At 36.0% G+C, this 23495-nt stretch overlaps 1 protein-coding gene across 1 annotated transcript in view; it reads left to right on the top strand.

The window, feature by feature from the left end:
* The window catches only part of LOC114245293 (paired mesoderm homeobox protein 2B), a 43233-nt gene that overhangs the window by 2784 nt on the left and 16954 nt on the right, over nt 1-23495 (top strand). The window contains exon 2 of the mRNA XM_028177420.2: nt 15867-16063. Coding sequence (XP_028033221.1) covers nt 15867-16063 — 197 coding nt within the window. The remainder of the gene's footprint in view (nt 1-15866; nt 16064-23495) is intronic.

The raw sequence follows: 23495 nt of genomic DNA, 5'->3' as shown, positions 1-23495 counted from the left end.
AGGTAGGCCATCCAACGCAATGAGTCTGTGGCGAGGCTTGGGAGAGGCCTATGTCCAGCAGTGGACGTCTGTGGACTGATAGAATAGAATAAAAGTTTGCTCATTTTTTTTAAAATCTGTTTAGAAGGTATGACAAAAATAATTATCTATGTTATGTAATGGCTTAAAAGTGTAATTCAGTACATGGTATTTGAATAAAAAACAAAAATTCTAAGCAAAAAAGTATTATCCCTTTTAGTTCTGTCCATTCTTTCTTTTGTTACGTTTTTTATTTTAATTTATTTCTTTTCATTTTTGTAAATGATACCCTTAGTTTAAATTTTATTAAATAAAAAAATCCAAATTCTTTTATTTCCTTCGCTACAGCTACTTCCAGCGTTACGGATGGTAATTCTTTAAACATGGTGTAGATTAAATATCCCTTTTTCCATGAGTTGAACTAGAGAAAATTTGTGTCACAAGGTTGAACCAGGTAAAGTTACTGGTAATATGTAATTATTATTTTTTAAACTTATATGCTTATAACATCAGTATAACTTTAAAAGTATTTCACAAATAAATTTAAAATAGTAAAATAACGAATTTAAAAAACTTAAGAAAAAGTAAAACCACCTTCAACAGTATAATAAATAGCAAAATAAAAATAATAATAATATCAACAATGTAGTCCAAGTCAATTAAATATGCATTCTTCATGTTAACTCAAAACCTACTGGTCAGATCTCGATAAGCTTTATATGGAACCACATGAAAAGCACCCACTTTAATATACGAAGAAAGATTCATTATAATAGGTTCACCAAGAAAAATATTCTAAGGTAATACAAAAAAATACAGTCTAAACGAGAGAGCCGCTTCGTTCTTGAATTCGGTTAAAATTTTGAGAATAAGATAAGATAAGATAAGCCTTTATTCACAATCTAATTAAAGTTACATTTTTAATACACTTATTATCTAGTTTTATTATTCGACACCGGTTTCTTGATCGTCTTGCTGTACAACATAGGCCATAATATTCTATCCTGCATTTTTCTCATCCAAGTCGTTCCGGCCACTTTTTGGATGTCATCTTCCCATCTACGTTGCTGTCTTCCTCTATTTCGCTTTTTATATCTTGGACACCATTCTGTCACTCCTTTGGCCCATTTTTCTGTTTTATCTCGAATTAAATGTCCGAATTAAATGTTAAAACAACAAAAAAATGAGAATAGTTTATTTTAAATGGAAATTAAGTTTGATAGTTCCCAACTAATGGAAAAGCGTTACCATCGCTTAACGTCAGCAATATCAGACAAGCCGTTACTGCTTAGTTCTTGCCTGTCCTATTGAAATGAAATTATGTGCTGTTATGTTTATTTAAAAAAAAATAAGCGTCAGTCCCAACGAAAAACCGTAGGTATTTACAAGCGTTAAAACTTTTAGAGTTTTGAAAGCATTGAAACAAGTAAGTTGATTTATTGGTATAACTTATTATTAAAAATGTCACATTTTTATTTTTATTTTTACAATAAATTGAGAATTATCTCGATCTTGTAGCCTCAAACCACTCCGAGCATTCTGTCATTTTTTAATTATTTGAAACTAAATGATCCATTATTTGTGACTAAAAGAATAGTTTTAGTTTTACACAATCCAGGAGCTCAAACCTTTCAAAAATGTTATATTTTCGTTCTAAAGATCTTCTTACTCGAATTGTTCTACTCCATCTCCTTAACTGTTCTGAAGTATTATTCCTTTGTACTAATGAAGTTCTTCTACATAAGTGTGAAAGTATTGCAGAATCTGTGTATCTCATTCGGACGGGGAATGCAGAAATATGTATTACTATGTGTCTAGCACCCGTATAGTTCTTGATTGGTTGACATCGTGATTAACCAGATTCTGTCTCTTTAGACAAATATTCGTAATGCCAATGCACTAATTTGCCTTCGCGAGCACTTTAAGTGGCATAGGTACACAACTGCTTCTAGAACTTCTGGTACCGCTTTGGTAATTCTCTTCTTCTCTCCACTACATATTTTTAGTCTTTACGATAAGTATTTCATAGTCCAAGCTATGTGCCTCTACAACTCTCATCCCCATTGCACACACACTGTTTTTAGGAGACGAACTAAGGAATATTTCCTTTTACTTGGCTGATATTTTAATACACATTGTAAAATAAAATTTATTTATATTGGCATAAGTATGAATGGATATCTTTGTACATACAAGAACAATATTTTTCAAGATATTTTTGGTGTTTTTTTACTAACTATATTTTAATTTCAAATCATTTTCTTATGAGCTAGAGTCTTGAGATGTTTACATAAGATTGCATAACATATAGAAAGAAAGGTTAGTTTTTTTTTCGTTTTAAAAATATTTTTTGGCTCTTTACAGACAAAACAGAACAAGTTTTCAGTTGTCGTTATTCTCAAAGCTAAATCATTGGAGGCCGTCATGGACTAAAAGCAAGATCCACATATCAGTATCCAGACCGCGCTGCCAAGTGGGACTTTTTAATAAGGAAATACGTATTTAGCACGTGTTAACGAATGACTCCATATTATTTAATGAAATTGAAACTTGCCAAAAGTTTATAAATTTGCGTAACTGGTAGTTGGGTGATTTATGAGTTCGCAGGAACAGAGTGACAGTTCTTATATGTATAACATAGTTGAGAATTTGATTTCCTGTTTTGATATGGGTAGCGGCACTCGCATTTTGATATCTGTAGGCTCATTTCTATCTAAGCACTTTTTATTTTTTATTTTATTAAAAGGCAACAAAATTGTAGGTGTTTATTTTTCAAAACATTAATATTTATATTATAATTCGCCTGCAAACTATGTTTTTCAGGTAAAATCCGACGGAATCAAATAGTTAAAGTAAAGTTTTAATTTATTGACGTTAACATTAACCAAAATGCTATCAGTATTCTAATAGGTCTTTCATTTTATTTTATCTTCTGTTCCGAGTAGTTTGTAATATGTTTAGCTCAGCTTTAAAAATAAATAGCATCAAATGCGATGGGCTGAAATTCTATACATCAAAAATCCTCATTACTGATGTCGACATTTACAAAACGGAGAGGCTCTTAAGCTCTAAAAAATTTCAAACAGCTAGCTCCATTTCATTCCATTCCATTTCTACCGTATTTCTATAAATTGAACCACCAATAGGTATGCCCGTTTATCTCCTATTGACTGGAACCACTATTTGAGGCATACCATTCAGATGGTCATTCGCATGGTCAGTATTTCTTCAGGCTTATGGCAATTTTTTCCGCAAAGATGGCTTAAAATCTACTAAGTGGCAAGTTGTGGCTTGTTTCCATATGATGTATTTGATTAATGGAGCGACGATAAATGGAAAGATCTGGTGCACTATATGGTTAAATAAATAAATGTGGATGGACCATTCTTATATTTGTCTAGTGGTAATAATACAAAGACTTGCAAGTAATAAGGTAAAAAATGACACCTATCTGCAGAATACTGTTTTTTTTTTTGAAAAGAAACACTTTTTATTTTATCTTGCTCTTAATATATAAATTTTATTGCCCTAGTAGGCAGACGAGCGTATGGTCCATCTGATGGTGAGTAATTACAGTCGCCCATGGACTTCAACAATGCCAGGGACAGAGCCAAGCCACTGCCTACATAAAGACATACATAAAGACTACACAAAAACAACCATAAAGCATAAAATCAAGAGTAACATCGGGAATAGACACCGACCAGGTTTTAGCTTTGATAAAGTCAGAAACGTTACTTTCCAGCTACGCTTGATTTCCATCCATCCAGCTTAATGAGCAGGTCTTTACTGCTTTTTCAAGAATCTTACCTTTTCTTTTCTGGCTTCACAACTACCTTAGTGTTATACTGTTACACTTTGTTATACTGTTTTGGTTTTGTTAATCATCTACTCATTTTATTATCGTATATATTTGACAAAGGTTGGCACGAAAATACTATGATTATTTATACGCGAATAGACTAAAGACTTCTTCTTCTTCTTCTCCATCGCTCCCTCATTGCTGAGGATCGTGACTCCGATTTAGCTTGTCGACTGTCAGCCTCCATCGTTTCCGGTCAGTTGCCTGGTGTAGTGCAGCGCCAAGTGGTCCGCTGGTTTGCTCGGAGATCTGGTCGGACCAACGTTTGGGGCTCCGACCTCTAGGACGTTTTCCTTCTACTTTCCCAGTGACTAAAGACTTAAAGACTCCAAATTCACATGTAATAATTACATATTCTTACTTTTTATTATTTTTAACTTCTGGTATTATTTTTGTATATTACTTACCTACTAGTGCGATATGTTGTAATTAGTATTAATGTCATTGGTATCATAAATATTTAGTATTAAAAAATATCCTCGATTGCATTTAAAGAATAACCTCCAATTTTATTTTTCAATCATATGTGGCGAATGTAGCCGCTGCCTAGTTAATTATTATAATAAAAAAAACATTAAATAAATAAAAAACCTTCTACGTTCATCGACTCAAAGCGCTCGAATTTTCTATTGAGCTATGAGAACATACTGGAAATATATGTATGACTAGCGACCCCCCCTCACTTCGCTTCGGAAACATTAAATTTTATTATTGATAGCTGAGTCTGGCGATGTTATCCGCGGTTACGAGGGCGGCACTGAAAATTTCGGGAATTAACGAAGTGACACAACATTACTATTTAAAAATGTATTTATTGCTTTTCGAAGTATTCTCTGCGAAATTTGACACATTTTTTCCATACGATGGAACCAATCATTGAAGCAACCATTCCATTCGGAAGTTGGGGTCTCCAAAATGGCCGTTTTGTAGGCGTCCACAGCTTCTTCAGGTGATGAAAATCTCTGTCCACGCAATTTATTCTTTATTTTAGGGAAAGTATAGAAATCATTAGGGCTTAGGTCGGGGCTGTACGGCGGATGGTCTAATAATTCTATGTTTTCTTGCTCTAAAAACTCTTTTGTTCTGTGCGCGGTGTGAGAACTCGCATTGTCGTAATGGAGGATGATGTGGCGGTTGCAGTTCTCTTTACGGAGTTCAGAAACAACCTGTGGCAAACAAATGCTAGGATACCATTCTGCATTAACTGTTCTTTGTCCCTCAAGAGGAATAGTCGTAACATGGCCGGTTTTGGAGACAAACGTGGCCACCATTTTTTTTGCAACACTCCGTGAACGAACAATTTTTGTTGGCTTTAACTCATTTTCGAACACCCAAACTCGTGACTGGTTTTTTGTTTCGGGTTCGTACGCGTATATCCAGGATTCGTCACCTGATACAATGTTGTATACAGCATTTGAGGATCCTGCGTGGAATCTTTCGAGAATTCTGACGCACCAAGTAACGCGAGCCGCTTTTTGCTCTTCACAAAGCGAATGCGGTATCCATCGGGAAAACAACTTTTTTACACCTAATTGTTCATGCAAGATTATTTGTATTTGACTCATGCCAATGTTTAAAGTTGCCTGAATTTCGCGGTATGTCACATGTCGATCTTCCTCAATCAGCTTACGCACAGCATCAACGTTTTCTTGGGTGACTGCAGTTTTTGGACGACCTTGACGGGGATCATCACTGAGCTTGACACGTCCACGTTGAAACTCAGCAAACCAGCGATAAATTGTGGTTTTGGATGGGGCTTCATCACCAAATGCAGAAATCATCCGGTCAATATACTATTTTTGTGTTAAACCACTTCGAAAGTCATAATAAATCATCGCTCTTGAATTTTCTCGAGTCAATTCCATTTTCTCAACGACTAAACAAGTTTGACAAAACCTCGTGACAAGACCGAGAAACTTTTTTGTTAAATAAATAAATGGTATTCGATATTTAAAACCAAGGAGTTTTCAATTAAAAAGATTTTAATATGACAGGAACAGTGGAAATATTCCATTCCCGATACTTTTAGTGCAGCCTAGTATTATCGTACCGCGGGTGACGCCGCGGGGCGAAGCTAGACTAAATCAAGTAGCCTAAGTTATTTCTTATATCATCAGCTACCGGTCCAGCCGTTCCAGAGATTAGCCGGAACAAACAGACAGACAGACAGAAAAAAATGTAAAAAAAAATATTTTGGTGTATGTGCCGTATATATAGTTATATATTCATATGCATGTAGTAAATAGCACTTATTTCAATATTACAAACAGACACTTCAATTTTTTTTATAAGTATAGATAACACAATAACTAGGTACACCTAAACTCTGAAAGCCAAAGGTCCTCAACAAAGATATCGATGGCTACCGGAATCACTCCCTTTGCAGTAGTCTCTTGGATTTTATGGGGTGGGCAAATAAGTGCCCGATGTTTAGACAATTGGAAAATTCTCGCGTCTTCTACTTCTCATCTGACAATACAGCCTGCATGCGTCCTGCAACAGTTTTTGGATATATGTAAGCGTCTACAGACATCTTTTTCTGGGTAAATATTACCCAAAATGTTCATTTTAGTCCTTGGTAAGTTGTCACTTCAAAAGATATCTCATAGTTTCTACCTTCTTTATGTAGAATCTGTAGATTGCTTCGTCAGCCAGGCTCACTTTGCGTAGATCCTGTCTAGAGCTGGAACGTCCTGTGAGAGCCACAAGTAAATATTTTAAACGACTTCTACAAAGTCAGATGCTTCATCTGTATTAGTTTGCCTTGAAATTCTCTGGAGTAATTGCTCAATAATTAACTACTTGATTAGTATAATGGCTATTTTTAATCTTAAGAACATGCGAATGTTTTTCACCGGTACTCACTCGTAAAAAGATCTTCTTCTTCTTTTTCTTCACTTTATCCCACTAGGTGGGGTCGGCACAGCTAATTTTTCTCTTCCATTCTCTTCTATCAGCCGTTAGCTCAACTCACTCCTCACACTCATTCATCTCTCTCTCATATCGTCATTAACAAACTCCATCCATGTCTTCTTCGGTCGACCTCTTCCCCCTCTACCTTGCACTACCATTTCCATACATCTCCTAGTCACATGCATCTTCTCTCTACGCACATGTCCACACCACGCTAACCGTCCGCTCTTTAATTTGTTAATTATCGGGGCTACTTTCACATTTACTATATACTCATTCCTTATCTTGCCCCTTCTTGTCACACCACACCCATTTCAACATCCGCATCTTGGCCGCATGCACGCGTAAAAAAATAAAACGATTTAATACGGCCAAGCTTGACTGTGAGTGTCTGACCCAATATTTGAAATACATTTATTGAAACGAATCGGCCGCTACTTATTCTAATGCCAGAAACCTTCCCCAAACTGATAACAACAACTGAAGAAAGTTTCACCTCGATTGAATGAATTGCGCGTGAATAATTTTTATTTTACACACTTTTTACTGTTACGTAGTACGGCTTGTTATGAAATACAGTGGCACGAATCTCTTGCAGGTTTCTGCTGTAAACCAAGCATTCGTTCCAGTTTGAAGAATATGACAGTCGTTATTGTAATATAATTGAGACTCTGAACTCAAGTCTCAAGGTTTTCAGATCGTCTATTATTAAGCTTGATTACTTTACTCTTTGTTAAAGTAAAGCAAAACCGTTTTCATTTGGAAAATAAGTGTCGGATAGGGCGAATGCAAGGACGTCGACGACAGTCGCGTAACAGAGAGTACGTTTGGGCGGGACGTTGCCTCCAAGGGGTGGGTTAGGGTGCATCTCGCCGCGTGAGCGATTGCGCCCCTAATTGGCAGCGGCGTCCGCGAGAATCTTAAGGGGAGGACAACGTTGCTCGAGCGAGCCTTCTCCGAGTCTTGCGGCTGAGGACTACCCCTCGCCCCGCGATCGCAACCCTCCCCGCATTCCCCCACGCAACACAATAACTCACCTCGAGCGGCAACTCTCACGTAATCTCGAGTAAGTCCGGATTATACCCGTTAATCACGCGGAAATTAATTACAAGTTTGCGTATTAATTGTTGCACAATTACAAGAATTACAGCGTTGTAATAAGATTGTTGTTTCTGTGCTACTAATGTTATTTAAAAGTACAATTATTTGCGTTTTGTACGTACAAAGCACTATTTTAAAATACATTAAACTCTTTAAAATGGTATAGTGATGATAATAATAAATTTCACACATCATTCTTTTCAAAGATTTGATTTTTACATAAGTAATAATATTCCTTCAAATACACACTGCCTAAAGCACGTAGTAAATCTTAACACATCTTTTGTTAGAGGAACATTTATTTATTCGAACGGACTCTTCAAGTTTCGGGACATAACCATGAGGGAAAACAAGGTCGGATCCTAACTCAATATCGGCTATCTGTATTCGCAAGTCGCTTTTGTATGCAAGTGGACGGGTTAATTCGATTTTGTTCCAGAACCGAGGACAATATTTTATCGCATCATGTGATCTATTCTGTCCTAGTATAGTATAGTAGAGTGGGTCATAAAAAAGGCAATATCTCACGGTTGAACTGCGCCTGGTGCCGCGATCGTAACTTCTACAATGTTACTGCGGTACATTCGAAGAGAGAAACGACTTTTATTTTTTGAATAGAAATTGTTATTGTCAGTTTCAAATGCCAAAAATACGGGCCAAAGTACGGGCTTACTTATTGTCTTGCAAAAACTAGTTAACATTTTCGGCTGACAATAGAATTAGTACCAATTTTTTTTTTATAATATATCATTTTTGTACATTCTTTCCATAGAACAATGGTAACAGAATTAAACTAATTGATGTTACTATTAAATGACGATACGACAGCTCCTTAGACTTGTTGTTCTACAAATGCTAATTGAGCTATTAAATTATAATTTTTACAGATGGATTTTATTTATTTATATATTTTTAACTTTCTATACTTGACAGTATAAAGGCGGATTTAATACCATAGGCCTTCTCTGACAGTCTACCTTAGGGGAGTGCAGGGAGAACCTTGGTAGGTGTAGTGTGATATTGATATTATTGTCTATTTCTGCCGTGAAGCAGTAATGCGTTTCGGTTTGAAGGGTGGGGCAGCCGTTGTAACTATACTGAGACCTTAGAACTTATATCTCAAGGTGGGTGACGCATTTACGTTGTAGATGTCCATGGGCTCAAGTAACCACTTAACACCAGGTGGGCTGTGAGCTCGTCCACCCATCTAAGCAATAAAAAAAAACTTTAACATAGGTATAGTATATAACATACAAATACTCGTACTGAAACAAATACATATATAATAGATAAATATATACATATAAAAATAAATATAAATAAATATCAATTAGATGAGTCTGCTAACTCTGAGAAACAGTTCTCGAGCCCTCGTTTTAAACGCTTCACGTGTGGTGGTTTTATGTTGATTTTATATTTCACTAACATAATTATGTATCGAATTTAATTCTGTATTTCAATATTACAAACAGACACTTCAATTTTTTTTATAAGTATAGATAACACAATAACTAGGTACACCTAAACTCTGAACGCCAAAGGTCCTCAACAAAGATATCGATGGCTACCGGAATCACTCCCTTTGCAGTAGTCTCTTGGATTTTATGGGGTGGGCAAATAAGTGCCCGATGTTTAGACAATTGGAAAATTCTCGCGTCTTCTACTTCTCATCTGACAATACAGCCTGCATGCGTCCTGCAACAGTTTTTGGATATATGTAAGCGTCTACAGACATCTTTTTCTGAGTAAATATTACCCAAAATGTTCATTTTAGTCCTTGGTAAGTTGTCACTTCAAAAGATATCTCATAGTTTCTACCTCCTTTATGCAGAATCTGTAGATTGCTTCGTCAGTCCGGCTCACTTTACGTAGATCCTGTCTAGAGCTGGAACGTCCTGTGAGAGCCCCAAGTAAATATTTTAAACGACTTCTACAAAGTCAGATGCTTCATCTGTATTAGTTTCACCTAGAAATTCTCTGGAATATTTGGTCATAGAAGAACATATTATTCTTTGTTTAAAGCATAAGATGTATCGATAAAATATATCGAGCTGGATACATTTTAAGATATTTAAATGTTATAAATTAATGTTATATTTTTACTATAGTCAAAGATATTTTAAAGGTAGGTAGGCAGCGGCTTGGCTCTGCCCCTGGCATTGCTGAAGTCTTTGGGGGACGTTAACCACTCACCATCAGGTGGGCCGTGCGCTCGTCTGCCTACAAGAGCAATAAGAAAAAAATATTTATATCTTGAAAATTTATATCGATGTAAACAAAGTTAAATGAAAGTCACTAATGTGAAGTTGCGTGTAGTGTGTAATTATTCAGTGGGTTTGAATTTCATTTTATTTCATATGTGTTCAATCAAAATATGAACATTAGAATTATATTGTAATATTGTAATGGTAACACCTAAGTTCTAAGTTGCTAAATTTATGTTTGGCGCTTGGCAGCACTCTCTTCCGTTCCAGCCTTTTACACCCGTGCATGGCAAGTTGTAATTTAAATTAATAAAATAAGAATAAACGCAAATATTCAATATACGAACCTGTATTTAATTTATACAATATGAACAAACGAATACAGACTCGCGGGTGAGAAAAATATGAAAGCGCATAAGTACCATGTGCCGGTTTTATTGCGGCCATTACGCAAATTTATCCACATGTTTATTTGTGATATAAAATATATTGGTGCTGTACGTTACATGGGAAACATGTTTATGTTTTTTTTATATTGCTCGTTTGCTATTACGTTACCTACGCTGTCAATATCAATAATCTAATGTAACTAACTTACGTGAACTTGCTAAGCAATTGTGGCACCATTAATGCTGTAATATTCCGATTACTGTCATCACGTCAGGTGAGCCATGAGTTGAATTACCGAATCAATCACATAAAAATTAAAAAAGAATGAAAATTAATGAGGTTTTCTTTCACTCTTAAATTTTTATGATTACTGGTGGTAATACCTCTTGTGAGTCCGCGCGGGTAGGTACCACCACCCTGCCTATTTCCGCCGTGAAGCAGTAAAGCGTTTCGGTTTGAAGGCTAGGGCAGCCGTTGTAACTATACTGAGATCTGAGAACTTATATCTCAAGGTGGGTGGTGCATTTACATTGCAGATGTCTATGGGCTCCAGTAACCATTTAACACCAGGTGGGTTGTGAGCTCGTACACACATCTAAGCATTAAAAAAATACTTCGTGACTAAAATTCAAAAGGGCAGTCTAAAAATGAAAATCCACAATAATTGTAGATTTAATCATACCACTGGTAAACTAGGACGCACCAATATGCATTATAGCGCCAATCAAAAATGATTAAAGCAATAAAGTGCGTTAAAAAAGTCTACAAGAAGGTTCGGTGAAGTAGGTTCATTAATCTCGCCGGCAACCCTTCAGTGAAGTGAAATGCGGCCCGAGCAGTGCCGCAGTATGCCGCGATGACGTGCCGACATCGCCTGCATTATGGATGCCGGCGAACTTTTCACCTGACGTGAGAAAAATGAACCATCTCCAGCCTGGACGGATCGTCGTGTAATATCCTAGTCAGAATTTTATCTTTCATAGCGATGTTATACATTATTGATTTTTCTGAAACAGATTCCTAAGCTTGATTCTGTTTTTTTTTTTTTTTATTGCTTGGACGGGTGGACGAGCTCACAGCCCACCTGGTGTTATGTGGTTACTGGAGCCCATATGCATCTAAAACATAAATGCGCCAACCACCTTGAGATATAAGTTCTAAGATCTCAGTATAGTTACAACGGCTGCCCCGCCCTTCAAGCCGAAACGCATTACTGCTTCACGGCAGAAATAGGGAGGGTGGTGGTACCTACCCGTACGGACTCATAAGAGGTCCTACCACCAGTATCAATTTTTGAGGGTATAACTTTTCAGCATTTTAAGAAATGCTTATAAAAGAGCCGCATTTTGATTTGACATAGATATTTCGTATTAGTGTAGAGGAATTAATAGAACAAACATTTACAGATTAACTGTGTATCGAGTAAAACATTAATCGGTAGGAGAACATTGAAGAGCATTCGTATGATATTTTCACTGGTGGTAGGACCTCTTGAGAGTCCGCACGGATAGGTACCACCACCCTGCCTATTTCTGCCGTGAAGCAGTAATGCGTTTCGGTTTGAAGGGTGGGGCAGCCGTTGTGACTATACTGAGACCTTAGAACTTATATCTCAAGGTGGGTGGCGCATTTACGTTGTAGATGTCTATGGACTCCAGAAACCACTTAACACCAGGTGGGCTGTGAGCTCGTTCACCCATCTAAGCAATTAAGAAAAAAATGACGAAGAGCTACTACAAGCTTCACTTCCGCCCTTTGGTATAGTATACGAGCGGTCAATTATCTACGTGTAATCCTGCACTTTTTATTCTGCGTAAATGAATCATACATTTAGATAACATTCATAAATCTCAAAGACCCCTTCCAATTAAGCGTCTAATCTGACTGCTTCAGGATTATTATTATTTTTATAAGTTATCAGCAACAGTGACTTTAATGCAATTAATCAGGGTTACTTAGTGTTCTATCGTCATAAGAATTGCCCAAAACATTCGAAATATCAGACATAAAAAAAACATATATATTATTTTGATATTTTATTGTGTTCTTTTCATTTTGAATCTTTTAATGTTCCGTGAATGCCATCGATTTATTACGCAAATAAACAAACTATTAATGAATATATTTCTTAATTAATATTAGTTAAAATTCAATATGCAAATTTTCACGAGTCAAAACCCGTTTGACGTGATCCTTAGCGCCCTTCAAGCAGTCTCGCCGTTTAGTAATTAACAGATTTTCCTCAGAGGGTGCTGCGATGGAAAGCGATTGCTGGGGTCGGGGGGTCATGGATCATATCACCTGTGAATTAATATGCATCTGGCGATTAACTAGCGCCATGTGCTCCGATGAGATTCAGTAGTGTTATTATTTAATAAGAGTAACACTTACGAGTTTTAATTAAATGATTATTAATTGTTAGATCGGTTACAATTATCTTCTAGAGTTTGAACTTTTAATGACAGGCATAAAATCACAAGATTTTACCAAATATAGAACACATTTAGCTTGCAATGAAAAGCTTTATGAAAAATGGAAAACTATGTGAAAAAGAGCTGTGCTTGATTCGCGCTTTGGGATTTGACAATTAAATTATATTTCCTGAAAATGTACGGCCTTGTGTGATAAAGTCAAAATCGAAAAATGTATAAATTTGTTTAAGATTATGTACGACCTTGAATGAGTAAGTACCGCCATCTTACGTATTTCTGAAATCAATCATGCGTTCCGGTTTGAAAGATGGGACAGTCAGATGAATAAGACAACTGAGACTTCGACTTCAGACTACTTACGTTACGTAAAGGTACGTATTTACGTTACGACTTCCATGGACCCCAGTAACCATTTAACAATGGGTTCAGTAACAAACATAGCAATCAAGCGAAAGGCCAATTTGCAAACAATCTTATTACGAATCAATGTTTATAATGAAAATGTGAAGGTTCGACTTACCCTAAAACATAAAGCCCCAATAACAATGAGCGGACCAACGTTCTGACCCACGAAAATGCAAACTCAAATTAAACATCTTATGAACAGAAACATCTTGGCGAGATCCTCTTCATTAGGTCCCGCAAATTGCGCGGGGGCGCGGGTCGCGGTGCGGGGGCAGTGACATCCCCGCGGCCCTCCGTCCTCGCAGCCTCTATTAATAATGCAAATGAGACCGCAGCTCGGCCAAGAACCGAGTCTCGATTAATTCCGGTTCATTTGAGGTAATTGTCGCTGCGCGTGTGCGGTCTGCGGTCCCCCGATGTACCTACGCCGCAACAACTAAATGTCTAATGTTGTTTACTGTTATTGGTTCACGGGATTTGTCGCTGTACGCACAGGAATTGTGTTTTAAACTTCAATCGAGTTTTTGAACAGCAAATCTATTATTGCTGGTAGTAGGACATCTTGTGAGTCCGCATGAGTAGGTACCGCCACCCTGCCTGTTTCTGCCGTGAAGTAGTAATACGTTTTGGTTTGAAGGGTGGGGCAGCCTTTGTATACTGAGACCTTAGAGCTTATATCTCAAGATGGATGGCGCATTTACGTTGTAGATGTCCATGGGCTCCAGTAACCATTTAACACCAGGTGGGCTGTGAGGTCGTCCACCCATATAAACAATTAAAAAAAATCAGTTAAATATATAGAATAAGCATATAGTTAATTTGCTTTTGATTTTTTCAAATTTGAATGCTTCATGTGTTTGCTCTTTTTTGTTCATCTATAAGAACATATGTCCAGATAGATATTATAGGATAAAAAAGTTATTAGTTGTATTAAACTCTTCTTCGATAAAGCCGTTTGTCATTTATTAAAGTATTAAAGTAAGAACTTTTGTTACAACTAGAGAAAAATGTTTAAGATATTAGGCACCTATATAGTTACATAAACACAGTTACTGCATTTTTATATGCAACGTAGAATATTCTGCATATATGTAATATTCACACTGGAAGAAGAATGCAAAGTTCAGTTTCGTTTACATTCAACTAGAAAAGAAATGAAAATTCCCAGTCTCGTGTAGCAAGACGCTACGTCGTAGCTACGAGCTGCGATCGATACATAATCCACGCGACAGACCGCGCTACGAAAATTTTTTCCACTGTATTCTATATTTCACTTAGTACCTTCAATGATTGGTTAAGAATTTTTAACTAACTCGTATGGGGTGTGCTTATTTTGTGAAAAATAAATTAACAGATTTTTTATTTTTGAAATACAACACTGTGTGATAACGTTTTAAAAAAAAACTCTCAATTATTATTATTTGATTTAGTGAAACTGTTTCTCAAAATATAAGAAGCCTAGCTTGCAGTGAAAAGGCTTAGGTAACGCCATAGTAAAAATGGTATATTGTGAAACAAGGAGATGAGACCAATTCTCATACACCGTATTGTATATTTCACTTGCCTTCAAGGATTGGTTGAGAATTTTTTATTAACTCGAACGGGGACTGCTTATTTTGAAAATATAAATAAATAGATTATTGATTTATGAGCTACAACACTGTGTGATAACGTTTGGAAAAAAATTATTATTATCATATTACAATTATTATTATTTAACTTCGTGAAACTGTTTTTCATAATATAAGAAGCCTAGCTTGCAGTGAAAAGGCTTAGGAAGCGACATAATAGAAATGGTATATTGTGAAACAAGGAGCTGAAACTAATTCTTAGTTTTGGATTTGAAAACGTCATAATTATTTCTTAAAATTTTACGGTCCGAATGGTGACCTCTTCGTTGAAGCTTGTGAAATAAACTGTAAAATACATCGAATATACTCTGAATCTCAAAGTACATTGAAATCTTTGACATAATCTAACAGAACTACTTTAATTAAAAAAAAAATAATGCTAAAAAAGATTCAAAGAAAGTTCTTAGTTTGATTAAGTATATGTAGGCAAAGTAGGTATATAGTCAGTGAAGAGGGTGAGGGCCTTTAGACGGGCGGGGAGACAAAAATGGCCGCTTTGTAGAACCCTACACTGCTCTTTGCATTGATAACAAACCATGTTTTACAAGATTTCACCACCTTTTAATATTTAGCAGACTGCATTTTCTTGTATTCAAATTATTTTGATTACATTTACTTGCCAATGAATTTCATTTATTAAAATTAACTGTAATAATAAAAGGATGTTCCATAAATTCTGGTGAAAATAAAAGAAAATTATAATTGCCGCTCAGACACCGATACAGACATTTTTGAGTGACAATTCGATAATCAAAAATGTATTAAAATTAGAAACATCTCTTTTTAAATGTATTCTGGAAAAAGGCTATATCATATCAGAAATTAAATTAAATTGATTATAAATTATTTTAATGACTGTAATTTGATTTGCTATTCTTATTAGTACTGAATTCATTTATTTTTCCCACAGCGGGTCTGCCATACAAAGTGTACGGAAGTCACGAAGGATCACTAACGGAGAAACGGAAGCAGAGAAGAATCCGAACAACATTCACCTCAGCACAGCTTAAGGAGTTAGAACGAGCTTTCCAGGAGACGCACTATCCCGATATCTACACAAGAGAAGAGATCGCTATGAAGATCGACCTCACGGAGGCAAGAGTTCAAGTAGGTGAAATATATAGTTGGTATATAAACATTTTTCGAAATTACAGTTTAAATATTACAAGTTTTTTTTTTATTACGCCAATAAGGTTACGGCTGTAGTTGAGTCTAGGCAAGGCTGGATGCAACAAGTTACTTGATATATTGAAATCGTTGTGGCCTAAAGAATGAGTAGCTCGGTGTAATCGTATCAAGCGATACAACTATACCATTTTTAGCTAAGGAATTCCGTAATAATTAATATGAATGACTTCCAAAGTTCAGGAATAAACATCGTGCAATAAAATCATGATAATCATAATATAGAAAATTGCGTTACCACAGGTGGTAAGGCGTAACTTAAGCCTGCCCAGAGAGGTACCACTATACCGCCTATTTCTGTTGCAAAGCAGTCATGCATACCCATTGAAGAACAGGTCAAGTGTTAGCAAACACAATTGACACCATAAGCTCATCCTTATAATCTCTGATAGTTACTTATATCCAGATGAGCGGTGAACTTATTCACACATAACGCAATCATAAAGACTACTGAATGTTTCTGTAAAAACAAAAAGTGATCGCCGTCAATAATCTAAGAAAAAAACATTGAGTTTATTATAAGCGAAAAGAATTGTTCTAATATCATTCTGTGGGCAGCGCTTTTTAATATATTTTATGTCGCTGTGTTAATTCTATCATATTTTAGATTGCAATTTAATAAGTACACTTTATTTGAACAAAGCTACTTTTAATTTATGAATCAATTACTCGTTTACTATTTTGTTTTTACAATTTGTAATGGTTCGTGCATTCTTTGTTTTTTGCATCGATCTTTGCACGTCGTAAGGAATAGTAGTATTTTTATTTAATTCATGACACTAGAAAATTTTAGAAAACACTGTGCAAATTATTTTAAAGCCCTAACATCTTCCCTAGTATATTGTTGTAAACGATGCAGTATTGTTCGATTTCTCAAACATCTTAAAATAGTTTTATCTCTGAATTCAGTTAGCACTCACTGTTCGCTTCGAAAGAAAATAGCCCGTAATTTCTGTTAATAATTTTCCAAGGCAAAACATTCGTAAATAAGGTATTTTTCTCGCGTCGTCCGTCACATTTCACAGTCCAATTAGTGTCCAGTAATTCGACTGGGGCTGACGGGAGCGCACCGAAAAAAACGTAGCAGACAGCTTGTGGTTAGCTCCTTAATTTCATAACAACCACTTATTTTATGTAAGCCGAGGCCGCCACGTGTGTAGCCTTTGAATGTTTAATGCGACCGTGCTTGTTTTCAAGAGATCGAATCACGTTCATCTGTAACGAAAATCTTTTTGGTGTATATTGTAGTATTTTTTATATTGGAAACAATATAATGAATTTCCTTCGATTGACAGATTTTAAGGATGTTTCCGTTTTTTTAATACGCTTTTATTATAATAGCTTCAGATGTATGTATGTTTGTAACGGAATCTTTGAACATCATTTTGACCCCTTTCAAAATGGCGGATTAACTCGAAATTTGGTATACAGTTAAGGACCGATGACAATTTACAATTAAAAAAAAATGGAAAAAAAATTTGAAAAAATTGAAATTCAACTACAAAACGAAAAATAAAAAATAGTTTAAAAAAAAACTAACAAGATACGCTTTTATAGAAAATCCAACTAAAAAAATAGAAAATAAATTGTACTAAATTTGAATTAAAAATAGTTTAAGAAAAAATGATTTTATTGTTAAAAAAGCGTAGAGTATCAGTAGTAATAAATATTTTATGAACCTATATGAGTAGAAGGGTTATTTTGATAATATGCTGAAAAGCAGCTTTTTTACAATAACATAATTTTTTCTTACACTACTTTTAATTCCTAAACATCGATAGTAATATATCGATGTTCTTAAATAACGTATGTTGTAACGTGCAACGTGAATAATGCAGTCTAAATTAGGCATAAATAGCGTGTGAAAGGGTCAATTTCATCGTTCAGAAGCTTTAAATAGCACTGTTGTTATAAATGGGATAACTAAATAAGTTTCATGAACATTATCGGTTGGAGTGGCCATGAAAGAGTAAACAAGTAAGGTTAAGGAAGTCTTTTAAAGTCAACCAAACCCATTAAATTAAATAAGCCAGTGTTCACACGGTAATCGAAATTCGACTATAATTACTCAAAATATTACAACAGAAATTTTTCTCTTTTGTTTTGTTATTGGCATTTTTTGTTGTAATGGTGAAAAAAAGAATTATGAAGATTTTGTATTTAGAACGCAGACGTCAATAACTATCAAAAAATAGCTTGACAAGTAGAGGGAGAAACGGTATTGAGCTTTTTTTCTTTGCCTACTTGTGTTTATATAATATCGAATGTTAATTTTGTTAAGTAAGGCTATCTGAAGAATAGTTATATTTAGATTTAATTTTGTCTTTGGATTGCTCTAACGACATTTTGTGCTCCACGATAATCTTTATCTGTTATCTTATACCTTTAAACGAGCAATTCTTGTATATTGATATATATGTATATAGTCTGAATCTCAGAAACGGCTTCAACGATTTTCATAAAATTTAGTAAACAGGGGATTTCGGGGGCGATAAATCGATCTAGCTACGATTTATTTTCAGAAAATGTTGTTTTATTCGTGTTTTCAATAATCAACTCTTCCCGACATCTATTGGCGAATAAGAATACTATTTTTCTTAATTGAGGGCAACTAACCTCTTTAAAGACACAACAAGATGGCGTTATCAAAAAAAAAACCGAGCAAAGGTCGGTCATCATCTAGTGTTGTTTACGCGTAATGAATAAACAATGTCGTCGGTAAGTACATAACAAGGGGCACCCTCCCGTGGCAACGCGCGCTCATTACGTTAAAAAGTATATTGGAATGGCGGGGTGCAGTCATAAATAACGCGGGCGGTCGCGTAATTCAGGCGCGCGCGACTCCTGATAATTAAAACTCGCCTGGAAAATGCGGATTCACATATAACAATTACAAGCGGGTAACTGCAGTGTGTGGTTCGTTTCCCGGAATATCGATCCGTATCAAATTAATCACGTTTTTTATGTTTGTTAATAAAAATAAGCGATTTTTATTTGTAGATGAAAATGTGTTCTTTAACCGAATTTCACGATAGCTGTTCGATTCTTTATGAACGGTTCGAATGTAGTTGTCGTCAATTATCTTGAAAGCGTTAATACGTTTTTAACAGCTTTTCGACCGTGTGTAGACTTAGGCACATATCAGTAATCTAATTTTTTACTGGTGGTAGGACCACTTGTGAGTCCGCGCGGGTAGGTACCACCACCCTGCCTATTTCTGCCGTGAAGCAGTAATGCGTTTCGGTTTGACGGGTGGGGCAGCCGTTGTAACTACACTCGAGTCCTTAGAACTTATATCTCAAGGTGTGTAGCGCATTTACGTTGTAGATGTCTATGGGCTCCAGTAACCACTTAACACCAGGTGGGCTGTGAGCTCGTCCACCCATCTAAGCAATAAAAAGAAAATGTTTTATTCTATCCACCCATTTAAGCAATAAAAAAAGTTATGTAAACTTTAAATTTTAGATACTTAAACGGGAACTAAGATATCGTTCCATCCGGTGTTAAGCAGCTACCGAGGTTACAGAGACCACGAAGTAAGCGCATCTACCTTTTTTACATTTCGGTACGGTTAAGCATTCGGTAACTATTGGGTCGATGAGTGGATGAGTGGTTATCGCAAATATCACAGGCACATCCAAGCCGCTGTCTATCTCTGTGGACTCTTTTCAGACCTCGTCAATAAGCACCGTAAAGGAAGAGTCTGATACTAAGTGTTGAGATAACTTGTAACTTGAACAAAATCCTCTGATGTCAAAATGATAGCTGGAAATGTTCATTGAAGATCTTCATGACGATTTAGAAAGAATTATGAAAATAATCCACATAATATTCGTATGCGAGTTAGGCTTGATCAGTTCAACAGGCCATGATTATAATTATTAATAAGTAGAATAACGCTTTTACCTACGATAGTGAATTAATCTCTATATTTTTGTTCACCTTAGTTTACCATCTGGGAAAGTGACGGAGGAATTCCTTACCGAGACATTTTAAGCTAAGATAAAAAAAAACCAACGTCTCAAATTTTTTTTTTTAAATTAATTATCAAAATATTCGGTTAATAAAATACAAACGAAACAAGAAACGCGACGTGTCCTAATTCAACACGCGAATCCTACACAAATTCATCAGAGGCTGTTCGCAAACAATGTTCACCGACGTAAGCGTTGTACAAACGCGCAATTTGCCGCTAACCGCGCCCGGCTACCGAATGTAACAAAAAACTCCGACACCTGCTTCGGTAGTGCAAAAGGAAACATTTGAAAAATGACCAGCTGTTTTTTAATATAGAGCGTATTTTTCTGCACCCAGGTTGTCATAAGGATAGGGCAATTTAATCCATCAAGCGGTGTAGTACGCCACCGTCCGACCCGATAAATTCTGTATTATTGCACACGATTTTGGTTTTATTGTTCCACTCGTGGCGGGTGTGATTAGTTTGTGAGACAACAGCCACGGATAGCTTTGTGAATTTTTGTACGATTCCATAAATTGCATAGTTCAAAATAAGGATACATATGTAGATCTTTTATTCATTGTTTAGTTTATTTAACTGTTCTCTTTCTTCCATTTCCCAAAAAATATACTCAGGAAATGTACATACGAAAAGGATCTGCCATAAAATAGCATAAAATTTTAGCATCGAACCTCTCTGTTTTATAGCTTACAGTAATGAATGCATTAAAGTTGTATAGGGTTAGGGGGCGACCTCTCATTGTTATTGCACCAAGTCCGTTGGTCATCTGACATGACTGCGGCGCCGTCGGTTTGCAATAAAGATTGACATGGCGACCTCCGGGAGGCGCCAGCAAAATGTCAATCCAACTACCGGTCTTAGAAGCTGCTCTCCACGGGGAATCACTGAGGCAACGTATTGCCGAATTATATCATGTTTTGTATTCCGTGATCGTACCAAAAACAAGCTAAAAGCTTAGTTTAGTTTTGGAGGAACAAACTGAAGATCTTCCTATATCGACTGGATGAAATTGTCTCGTAGACCGATGGTCTAATTTTTATTTTGAAAATTTCGTTAGCGCGAGTCATCAAGTCAAATATCTTCTGTTATATAATAGATACCGCTACAATATTACGGTACAAAACCATAATCTTGATACCTAAAGATAAGAAATTCGGTAACATTAAAAGACAATGCACCATGTCCGCACTATTGTTTAATGATTTATTGTTTATTTTCGCAAATATTGAGTCATCCAATAAATCGTGATCCAAATTTTATGGCATTAGGACAATAAGCGTTCTTTGTGGGTCATTTCGGGGACATGACAAGGATCCCTTCGCATAGGGCAGGTGGCAGACACGCGTCCGCACGTGTCCCACACGCTCTACGTACTCGACCGATTGGATGCACTTGCGGCAAATGTTAGCGATCGCCGCACGCCAAATGGCGAATAAAAACAACCATTATTATAATGTTTGTGTATGAGCTAGTAGCTTTGAAATCCTTATATCGTTATTGCACAGATTAAAATTACTTTTCCGGCTTAATCAGTTTTCCAAATTAAAATTTTTGCGGTTTTTTTTTGTTAGTAGGTTATTTCACCTGCCGAATCCATTACAGCTTTCGTGGTAACTTAAAGTATAAAAAATAAAATGATTAAAAAATGCAACATTAAACTGTAAAAGTTATTTTAATTGTGTCTACGACTCGCAAAAAGCAAAGAAAATAATCATACTCATTTATAAGGTCGATCAGCATCGAGATTGTAAATGAAACATTTTATATTTCATATCATATCATTATCATAACCATATATAGAACAATCTTTGTTATTATGATATCTTTTAAGATATAATTGAAAATATTGCAAAATGAGTAGGAAATCGATTGGTATTGACGCACAATTCGTAAGTAATGAAACGGTAAGTGTTAACCCTTAATTTAATCATTATTGTGTTGATTGGCGGCGGATTGGCTTACATAAAAGTGGATTAAGTAATCACTTAGTGGCGGGAAGCTCTTGTTTAGTGACTCGGATTTGGAGATAACATTGTTTCGAGGGCTAAAATGTTGACTGTTGTATAGCACAAAAGGTAAACGAAACTATTTCACGAAAATAAAATAGTTCAGAAATGTTTTATTGCTACATTGCTTAGAATATAAAAATGGTTATTTCATTACTGCAATAAAAATTCACGATTGACTTCCACTGTGAAGGACTAACATAATGTAGCAAATCAGCAAAATTATAATTTGCGTAATTACTGGTGGTAGGTAGGACCTCGTGTGAGTCCGCACGGGTAGGTACCGCCACCCTACCTGTTTCTGCTGTGAAGCAGTAATGCGTTTCGGTTTTAAGGGTGGGGCAGCCGTTGTAATTATACTGAGAGCTTAGAACTTATATCTCAAGGTAGGTGACGGCATTTACGTTGTAGATGTCGATGGGCTCCGGTAACCGCTTAACATCAGGTGGGCTGTAAGCTCGTCCACCCACATAAGCAATAAAAAAATTAAAATAAAGTTCGAATATTTACTGACACGATACCATTTAAAATTCTTTTTTTTTGTTTTTATACACTTCTTCTTTTATACACTTCTTTCTTTCTGGTCGGTCCCTCAATGCTGAGGATCGTGACTGTATGTCAATCTTCTCCACTCGGTCCGGTTCTGCGCCATATGTACCGCTCCCCGTATCTGGCCTCCAGTCACCTCCTTGAGTTGGTCCACCCATCTAGCTGGTGCTCTCCCTCTAGCGCGTTTTATACACTTACAGGAACAAAATAAACATCTAACTCGTTTTTCTAACTATCTGCCAGTAGCCTCGAGTGTCTATTATGGCTTCACTGTGGCTAGTAGTAGGGCTTAGCCTGAAAGCATTTGCTAACATCTGTCTTATCAAGAGCAGTGCTTTTTTACGCACTACGAGGATCCGGCAAGAAACTCTGTGACAAACAGAAATAACACGAACAGTCTCTACTAATTACATTCGCTTCACGCCAAGTCGACACGATGTACGAGTTAACTGTAATACTCAGCTTAGTAAATTAATATTGTTTTTATTGGTCGACTAGCCGTACTCGCCCGCTTCGCTGGGCATTTAAAATTAACATTCTTATTTATTGTCATTATTATTAGGGAGTCCAACACTCATATAGATATTAGCCTATCCATTAAGTACTTGTATTTTCTACATTGATACCAAATTACAAGTCAATCGGATGCATGGTTCAGTAATTATAACGGAACATCCGTAAAAACAACTGTAGATTTATATATTAGTAAAGCTGATCCGGCAAACTTCGTAGTGCCTCAATCGATAAATAAAAGACCTAAGCTTTTCATCGCATGAACACATCGAAGGAAAAACAAAATTGTTATTTTTATTTAATTCCA

The sequence above is a fragment of the Bombyx mandarina genome, chromosome 13 (assembly GCF_030267445.1).
Source record: "Bombyx mandarina strain Sakado chromosome 13, ASM3026744v2".
In the NCBI taxonomy this organism is placed as follows: Eukaryota; Metazoa; Arthropoda; class Insecta; order Lepidoptera; family Bombycidae; genus Bombyx; species Bombyx mandarina.
Note: the sequence above shows the minus strand (reverse complement) of the source record. Positions and strands in the feature narration are given on the sequence as shown.